General features: G+C 33.9%; 1 protein-coding gene across 1 annotated transcript; it reads right to left on the bottom strand.

The window, feature by feature from the left end:
* Positions 1-4,445: 4,445 nt before the first annotated feature.
* On the bottom strand, positions 4,446-8,625 carry LOC109007232 (cysteine-rich receptor-like protein kinase 10). Its single transcript, XM_019003087.2, has 7 exons — positions 7,426-8,625; positions 6,641-6,778; positions 6,395-6,516; positions 6,105-6,315; positions 5,623-5,860; positions 5,197-5,347; positions 4,446-5,081 (listed from the first exon to the last, which is right to left on the bottom strand). Exons 1-7 carry the CDS (start codon positions 8,234-8,236, stop codon positions 4,749-4,751), a joined length of 2,004 nt encoding a protein of 667 aa, XP_018858632.2. The 5' UTR covers positions 8,237-8,625; the 3' UTR covers positions 4,446-4,748.
* Between the last annotated feature and the right edge of the window lie 547 nt (positions 8,626-9,172).

Below are 9,172 nucleotides of genomic sequence, written 5' to 3'. Positions count from 1 at the left end.
CTTTTCTCTTTCTTTATGCATTTTGCTGTAAAAAATAAATGCAAGTTGATCAGCCTTTTTGTTTTTTGGCATTTTTTTTTAGGTGGGCATGTTGATAGGTTTGTGCGGTAGGTTGGGTAACCACATTGTATTCATATTACTGTTTTTCTGGTCTCGTTTGATTACTTTGTTGAGATGAAATAAAATATTTTATTAAAAATTAAATAAAATATTATTAGAATATAATTTTTTAATATAATTTTTATTTTAAAATTTAAAAAAATTAAATTATTTATTATATTTTATATAAAAATTTAAAAAAATTATAATAACTATGAGATAAAATAATTTTGTATATACAAACCCGCCTAAATCATTTTAGGTGATATGTCAGAAATTCTCAATAACCTCGTAAATTTAGGAACATTCATCCGAGATTTATGGTTCGCTCAGAAAAGAGAGATCGATGTATGTTTTAGTAAAGAACTAACTTTTATATAGATTATTTACGAAGAAAAAAAAGTTGGGATAGAATGAATATCTGAGCTAGGTGATCATGATGAGCTCGGAAAACGACAAAACAGGAGCCTCTAATGGCTGCTGCGGCCTGCCGACACATTTCCCGTTTCCGGTCAATCTTTTAACGTATAACTCTTAAAAAAACAAAAAAACACCCATACGTACACAACACGTACATGAACTGCTTCCCAAAAAGTTATTTTATCGCAAGTGTTCAAGAACAGTACTCAGATCAAAGATAGAAGATCAGCCAATACATGAACGGTGTAAACTAAAAAGGAAAGAAAATCAGAGGAGAAATGGAGGAACGAGCTTTCTCATGTCTCCTAGCTGTTAAAGGGCCGGCTCAATATGTTTCGAGGTTTATGGTTAAAATTTTAAGTTATATTATTTTTTTAAAGGTAAAATTAAATAAATTTATTTTTATTTTTATATTATATTTTTATTTAAAAATAATTCCTATCATTTTATAAAGTAAAATTATTGATTAAGATTTTATACCACATTTTTAATTAATACTTGAGTTAATCTTTATTAGGAAATTTTTGATTTAGAGATAATTTTATTAAATCTAGTTTTACAAATACTTTAGACTCTTAGACACAATTATAATCTTTATTGTCAATAAAATTCTATAAACAACTTACATATTTGAAAAAAAGTAGACTCTTACCTCTTCAAAGGATTATACCAAAACTTTTTATGAATAATGAAAAATTAAAATTCGCTATTTATAATTTTCACATTAATTATATATTAAACTAATAATAAAAAAAGAGAAATGTATTCTTAGAAGGAGAATAAGTAAAATAATTATTATATGTGATAATTTTAAAAAATAATAATAATATAATATCTATTTTATTTTATTTATATTTTTTTTTCTTATTGAATTAATTAAATTTTTTATTAGATATATAGATATATATATATATATTTATATATAAAAAAAATTTATTTTATATATTTTTTTAGTAGCCTTCTTTTATTAGGAGCCTAAGTGGTCTAATGGAAGAGCCGGCACCTGCTGTTTCTTAACGATCGGAAGATGGGTATACGTACGTACATTGCATGCATACACTCTTAAGAAGATGCGATCGGCTGATGGCATGTGCGAAAGAATGCGTGGCAACTGGAGTGGCGGCTGTTGATGGAAAGATGAACAAAAGACTCAAAAATTAGAAAACAAAAAAACAAAAAACAAAACGAAACGAAACGTGGAGGTCCATTAATGCAAAGGGCATTAACGAAACGTGTAAATGCAAACTGATCATCTCATCCACAACTTTGAACATTAAATTTCAAAATTTTATTATTATAATTTTTTTAAATTTTCATATAAAATAAAATAAATAATTCAATATTTTTAAATTTTAAAATAAAAATAGTATTAAAAAATATATTCTAATAATATTTTATTTAACTTTTTAATTTTAATCTATTTCATCTTATCTCTAAAAATAAACAAGACCTAATTGACTTACAACCTGTTCATCATTTATATACAATTTCAAATATAATAATATTTTTATTATATTCAAACTTTCAAATTTAAAATAAAATTATTTTATTATAGTTCCATCTTTGAATGATTGACGAATTTCACTTTTTCCAATTTCCATACTCGGAATACTTTTGGATTAATCAGACTTACTGAGTGGTGGATGGATAAATGTCATGTGTGAACAATATTAATTGGAGAGTTTGGAAGCCTTTCATAGATAATGACCCGACGAAAACACCTTTATAAAACTGATCAAATACATTGTTTAATAACTTAAGACAAATTTTAATCTTAGAAAAAATACATTGTTTAATAACTTAGACAAATTTTAATCTTAGAAGATTTTACAAGAATTCATGCATTTACACATGCACCATGGAAAATAAAAAATAAAATTCTGACCCTTCAAGCTTTGGTGAATGTGTACGTAGTTTCGACCCTGATTTTGCTTATATACGTGCTTCTAGAAAACCAAAGGCGTGAAAAAAGGGACATCATAATTCGTATTTGCGAAGCCATTATATGAGTTTTCTTCTCTTTTTTTCTTCACGCCAAGATATGATAAAGCCAAGTACCTCTTGGGTTTTTGCTATTCTTTTTAAAGAAAATATATTTATTATTAAAAAATTAATTTTTTTAATTAATTTTATATTTATTTTATTTTTAAAAAAATATATGACGCTTGCGCACTCTATAATTATTATTTATATATATAATTTCTCCTTTTACAAATATATTAGAAGAAGTGAGATCACAAACTGGCTTAAGCAAGATTTTTCTCAATTTTTCATGAATAATGATTTTTTTTTTTTTTGGCAGCGGACAGCCAATTTTAATCCATTGGAACGCTTGAGCTTTCTAAGAAATTGTCGCAATCTATCAAACCATAGAGCATCGTTAATTCCAAGCTGGAATTCAAGGCTAGAATTCTGCACTCCTACCCGTTCAAAAGATAGTTTGGCTTGCTTTAGGCACAAAGGACTTGTAAAGGACAAGACAAGTTGTTTAAGACAAATTGTTCAAGTCGTGTCCTAGAAATCGTTATATTCTTCAATAGATTGCATTTGCTTAGCTCCAATTTTTCAAGTACAGGAAAACTAGCGAATAGATATTGAAAAACTTTGTCTATCATCAATCTCAAATCCTCAACCAAACGGCACCCAGAAATCAAATTTCTGGTTGTCCGTTGATCAATGACAATTTGTCGCACATAAAGTTTTCGCAGATGTGGAAGCTTTATATAACTGCAAGATTTCAACTTACACCCATATAACCTTAATCCAGTTAATGTCTTTGTAGCAAAAACAGATCGGGACAAAGTGTAATGTATGTTTTTCTCGACGACAAAGTGGAGTTCTAGCTCTTTCAGGTGGTTTTCGACTGCCAAATTAATCCACTAATCAATATGAAGGGCCAGTTCTAAATCATAAGAGGTAATACGTAGAACCAGTTTATGTATGCTTAAATCCAGTTTTTGCTTGAGATGTCTCTTCAGAAAGTTTTCAACGAAGTCCGTAAAAGTTCTCATCCCTCAAATCCAGATTCTCTTTTCTTGAATTTTGTGTTGGTCAAATTTCAAATTTGAGAATGAAGTCCATAGCTCTCTCCACCTTTTGGACAAGATAGTAGATACTAGTTAGAGCTGCATCTTTTGTATAACGAAGGAGAGAGAGGATGTAATGGATCATGTGATCAGGCAATTGGGTGATCAGATTCATGGATTCAACTCTTTGGTGCAGGTTGTTTAAATCTTTTCTCATAGTTTTCTGCAAACAAGAAGCATTAGAACAATTTCTATCAAAATATTTCACGTCTTATTGCAGGGGCGCTGGGGAGAGATAAATGGAGAGGGGGAGAGGAAATGGGTAAGGGGAAAGAAGAGGGGATACTACACGAGGGAGTGGCGAGAGAAATGAAAATTTGTTTTGTAATGCATGCGACTGTAGAATGGAGTTTCCTACACCTCCTACATGGCAATGCGTCATTGGCGGGTGTAATAGTTGGGAATGCACCCATCAGCCTTGAGCTTCTTCCGTAGAAGAAAGAGTACTATGTCCATGCAGTCACGTGGAGGGGCCAGACGGCAGTAAGTCGTGGAACTAATTTTGAGGATATTAGGCCTCATAAGAGGGAAATTTTCTTGATTGAGATGAGATCATGGGTAATTTTCTTTTAATATAACACAAGGGCTAAAAATTATACCAAACTCCCTAAAGATTCAGGCTGTGAGCCCATAACAGAACCAGTGTCCATGTCCTGACTACTAGCCCGTTAGCCACATACAAGGCTAGAATAGGGGTCATAACCTTTATAAAGATCAGGCCATTATCACAAGGGGGTTGTATTACGTAATAATAATGTTATTATATATATATATATATATATATTTATATATATATATATATATAGAAACAAAAAAGAGCATAGAGAGGAGAAGAGAAAGTAATAAGAAAGAGAAAAGATGATAGGAGTGATCTTACACCCAAAAATTAAATTTTTCTGAAGGGTAAGAATTGCAATTCATACATCCCAAGTTTGTAGTTTGTACTGATATTAGAACTAAATAGCAGGGGCAGGGAACTTATCAGTGAGATTGATTATTGACTATCCCATCAACAAACAAGAGCTATATGCAAACAAGAGCACATGGAACTTGATCGGTGAGATTGATTATTGACAAGAGCTATGTTCAAATTAGAGCACAAGTTCCGCCACTCACTATCGCGTACTGATTTTGGAGAACACCTTATCGAGGGTGTATTTCAGTGAATGATGCTTCATTTATTGACCATGCAATTGATTGACCTGGAGATTGATCAGACTCCAGCTCCTGTGTTAGCCTGTTTGGCTTTGCTCTGCTTCGATGTAAAAATGCTGGCTGCTGAGGTAATGGAAGCGTAACAGAGTAACTGTCAAGCATGAGAGCTATTGTTGCCATTGTAGGTCGGTTTGCGGGATCTTCCTGAACGCATAATAAGCCCATATGGATGCACCTAATCACTTCATTTCTTGAATAAGAATGTCTCACTGTGGGATCCAGCAATTCCAAGGGTGTTCTGTTTGTCCATTGCTTCCAAGCCTGCATTAATTCATTCAAAACAGTTGATTCCCTTTTCCTTGTTTCCAAGGCCTCCACCTCGATATGATTATTTGTCTGTGGCAATTCAAAATTAAGATATTAATCCAATACTCACAAAACTCAAGAGGTCCTCAGCATGTTCGGATTGATAGAAACCACTGTTCTTCTTGCCACTTATGATCTCTAGAACCAAGACTCCGAAGCTAAAAATGTCAGACTTCACAGAATATCGTCCATGCATAGCATACTCTGGAGACATGTAACCACTACAAAGGGCAGTACCATCAAGATAGCAATCTAAGTAGGTAGAATAGCATAAATTTTGATAGTCCATTATGGTATCATATATGTAGAACCTAGTAATCGATAAGACGAGATATGTTATGCACATAGCATCTCCAGTTACACTAGTCAGAGAATGAATTGGCAATCTTACAGTAACCATGGCGTATTTTGTTTTTGAGCAGTTCTGAGATGCAATAAAATAAATATATTTGTTGTAAATGATATGCAAGGGTAAATATAGTGACCAAATACTTACTAAGTTCCAACAATTTTACTTGTATTTCCTTGAGTTTGATCCACGACAAATATCCTTGCCATTCCAAAATCCGAAATCTTTGGGTTCATACTATCGTCTAACAAAACATTGCTAGCTTTGAGATCACGATGAATAATTCTAAGGCGAGAATCTTCATGAAGATAAAGGATCCCTCGAGCAATTCCTCCTATAATCTTGTAACGCATCGACCAATCCAATTGTTGTTGCTTTGTAGTGTCTGTACAATTAAATACTCAAGTTATAAATGCATGACATTCAAATGAATAGGGAAATGTTGTTATTTCTAAGAATCTCAGTCCTTATCGGTGGTTCAATTTATGATAAGCTCAAGACAAATGGAATATTGAAGGATTTGCAAGCGATCAATATCAGCTACTCTTAAAGGGAGGCTAATCAGGCATTCCCTTAGACATGAAATGGGGCACAAAATATAATTAGACGTGAGTTCAGATGGGCCAGACCAAATAGAAAGTAATCAAGGCTTTTCTTGGGCACATATTCGTAGACAAGTAACTTCTCGTCTCCTTCCAAGCAAAATCCCAATAGTCTCACAAGATTCCTATGTTGAAGCTTGGCCACCAACACAATCTCATTCTTAAACTCTTCTGCACCCTGTCCAGATCCTCCAGATAGCCTCTTCACAGCAATTTGTTGTCCATTAGTAAGGATACCCTGAAAAATATAAGGGTTAAAATAGTAGTTTTAGTGCATATGAGCCTTACCGAAGTTTTGCCTAAACATAATTTTGTACCTTGTAAACTGGACCAAATCCTCCTTCACCTATCTTGTTATCCTCAGAGAACTTGTTTGTGGCAGTTTCTAATGTATCCAAGTCAAATTGCAAGGACTCGACTGTTGCAATTTCAACTTCAGCTAAACAAAAAAACAGTGAACACAATAATTCTTAAATTGAAAAATTCCCTATCACAAATTGCTTGGACCACAAAGACAAAATTAATAATTAGATGTCTGCATCAAATAATCTTGTTTTCTTCACCTTTTTCTTCTGGGAAGGTATTGTATTTCTTCCTTGCTCTTCTCTGAATGAAGCGATATCCCACAAAGAAAAGAACCATAGAAACAGCAATTGGAATGGCAATGGCAAGAATTTTGAGCGATGAAGTTTTGCCTCCTCCTGGAAACAGCAGAAGTATGCATCATTGAAATGCTACATTCATTATCAGAACTACTTCTTTCCTACATACATTAGATAAAATGTAATGATACACTAGACATAAAGTATGAATCAGTGGCCACCCAGCTTTAAAAGATACGTGCAAGAACCATAATAGATCACATTATAGCTTTTCCAGGTCATGTAGTTTTCTCAGTTCATGCTCAAAGTTAGCGATTAGCCACAAGGAACAATATTTACATGGATATCTGAGAACTTAGTGAAAAGGGGTCGAGTATAAAACTACAACACCGATGCAAGTGGCACAGTGCCTGCGTGATTCGGGATTCTTTTGAAGGATAGCAGATCTTTTATTTCAGTAATGTCTCCATGCCAGCTCTAAAAAAAAAAAAAAAAATTGGCGAAGGACAAAGATTCTTCTACTTTGTGCATTTTAACTACAACTGCGCAAAAGCCAAGGAGTTGGACATGACTCTCTTTCAACTAAAAGAAGTAATAGCCACACCGCATAAGTACTTGGGGGAAAAAAAACAGAGAAGAAAAATTGGCAAATCAAAGATCGGGGAAAAAAAAAAACCAATGTTTAGGAAAAAAACAACAAACCATATTATCAATGGGGTTATTGAGAATTGTCTTTTTTAAGGTACCTGGAGCAAGAGGAGGACGTGTAGGCGAAGCAGCAGTGATGTTGTAAAATGGGCTCATGTCATATCTAACAACACAACTGGGGAGCAGCATACCTCCGCGTTGTTTTCTATCGCAGCACATAGGAAGAGTACCGATGGCACTTTGGAAACATCTAAAGCAATCGGAGTCGGTCAGGTCGGGCGTACACTGCAGCAGGCTATATAGCGTCTGTGAATCGGTGAATTCCACTTCCCCCGTCGCAAATTTCTTGCCCGATTGAGAGTCCGCGGCTCGCCTCGCCAACAAATTCAGCGTGCGGGCCAACAAGTCATTGAACAGATCCCCCTCTGTCTCTCCGATATTCTGCGTGCTGTTTATCTCTACCCCGGGCACTTCGTTAATGGTGGCGAAGATGGATAGATTGGAGTACCGTAAGAAGCACTCGTCGTACCATAATAAAGCCACTTTATCCAACGGGCAGAGTTGTCGTACCTCTTTGGTTGCAGTGGCAACGCAGTCCTGACAGACTGTGGTGTTGACGTCGCCACGGCAGAGATAGAGCCCAGAGACCACCTCGGCAGGATTTTCACCGGCGGAGGCGTTGTAGAACCCAGTAGTGGCACGGGTGGCGTTAGAGGAAAGAGAAGAGAGGACGATCTTGAGGTTGGATTCGTAGGTGCCGTTGGCGGCGAAAAGGGTCCTGTTGGCGGTGGCGATGGTCGTCACCGAGCAGTAGTGACCGCGGTAAGTGGGTGCTGCTTCACCGGTAAGGCTTAGCAAGGGAATTACGAAGAGAGACAAAAGGAATTTGGAAAATTGAAAGCAAGGCATCGCTGGAGAGCGGTAATCACTAAACTTTGTTTGTGTCAAACGTTCTTCACTTCAGTTGCATGCCTGTTTCCATTTTCTGTGAGCGTGCTTGTCTTTGTTATTTTGATCTGAGACGAGGTAACTGGATAAGTTCTTCATGATGCAGATACCACGATGAGGACACTGGAAGAAGGTGCTGCATCTGGCGCCTCTTTACGCAGGTCAACAAATGCAACTTTGATTTTTCTGCTTGCCCCAAGGTGGAGAAAATATATTTTTTCAAGGAAGTTCCCAACCTAATCCACTGTTTTTCCTCTTAGAAATTTATGGTTATGGAAAATCACGAATTCGGAAAAGACACGACGGCGATTCAGGTGGGACCGTGAGGAATTCGCTGCGTTAGGAACTTTCTTTTTTCTTAGCAGCCAGAAGACTACGCTCTGTTTAGAAAATGCTCATTCGCTTGATCAAAATTTAATTATGTCTAAATTTTAATCAATATGTGTTAAAAAATCATCACATTAAATTAGATATCTCTATATAATTTTAAACTTTTAATATAATGATTCTTTAAATTTATAGATGAATAATAAGTTAGTTAAACATTAAAATATTTAATTCTCACTCTTCTCACAAAATATGTAGATATTTTTTGTAATTAAGAAATTTAGTTTCATTTATTATTATTAAATATAAAATGTGATAAAAATAAATAAATTAGTTAATATTAATTATTAAGTTAATTATAATATAATTATTATTAATATTAATATTTAATATTAATTTAATATTTAATAAATGTGATAAATATTAATATTAATTTAATTAGAATATAATTATTATTAATATTAAATTGGTAGAATTATAAAATGTGATACAAATAAATTAAATAAAAAAAATTATTAAATTAATAATATTTTTAAATGGCTAATCCAATTTAGAGATTGAATTTAAATG

This window comes from Juglans regia, chromosome 4, assembly GCF_001411555.2.
Source record: "Juglans regia cultivar Chandler chromosome 4, Walnut 2.0, whole genome shotgun sequence".
Taxonomy (NCBI): domain Eukaryota; kingdom Viridiplantae; phylum Streptophyta; class Magnoliopsida; order Fagales; family Juglandaceae; genus Juglans; species Juglans regia.
This window is presented reverse-complemented; position numbering and strand designations above follow the sequence as displayed.

What these genes read in the sequence shown, in the direction of transcription:
- LOC109007232 (XM_019003087.2), bottom strand. Translation starts at nt 8,236, where the DNA reads ATGCCTTGCTTTCAATTTTCCAAATTCCTTTTGTCTCTCTTCGTAATT. An exon ending in TACCTTCCCAGAAGAAAAAG is followed by an intron (nt 6,517 to 6,640) that starts GTGAAGAAAACA and finishes TTTTTTGTTTAG; the next exon opens with CTGAAGTTGAAATTGCAACA. An exon ending in CTGAGGACCTCTTGAGTTTT is followed by an intron (nt 5,082 to 5,196) that starts GTGAGTATTGGA and finishes GAATTAATGCAG; the next exon opens with GCTTGGAAGCAATGGACAAA.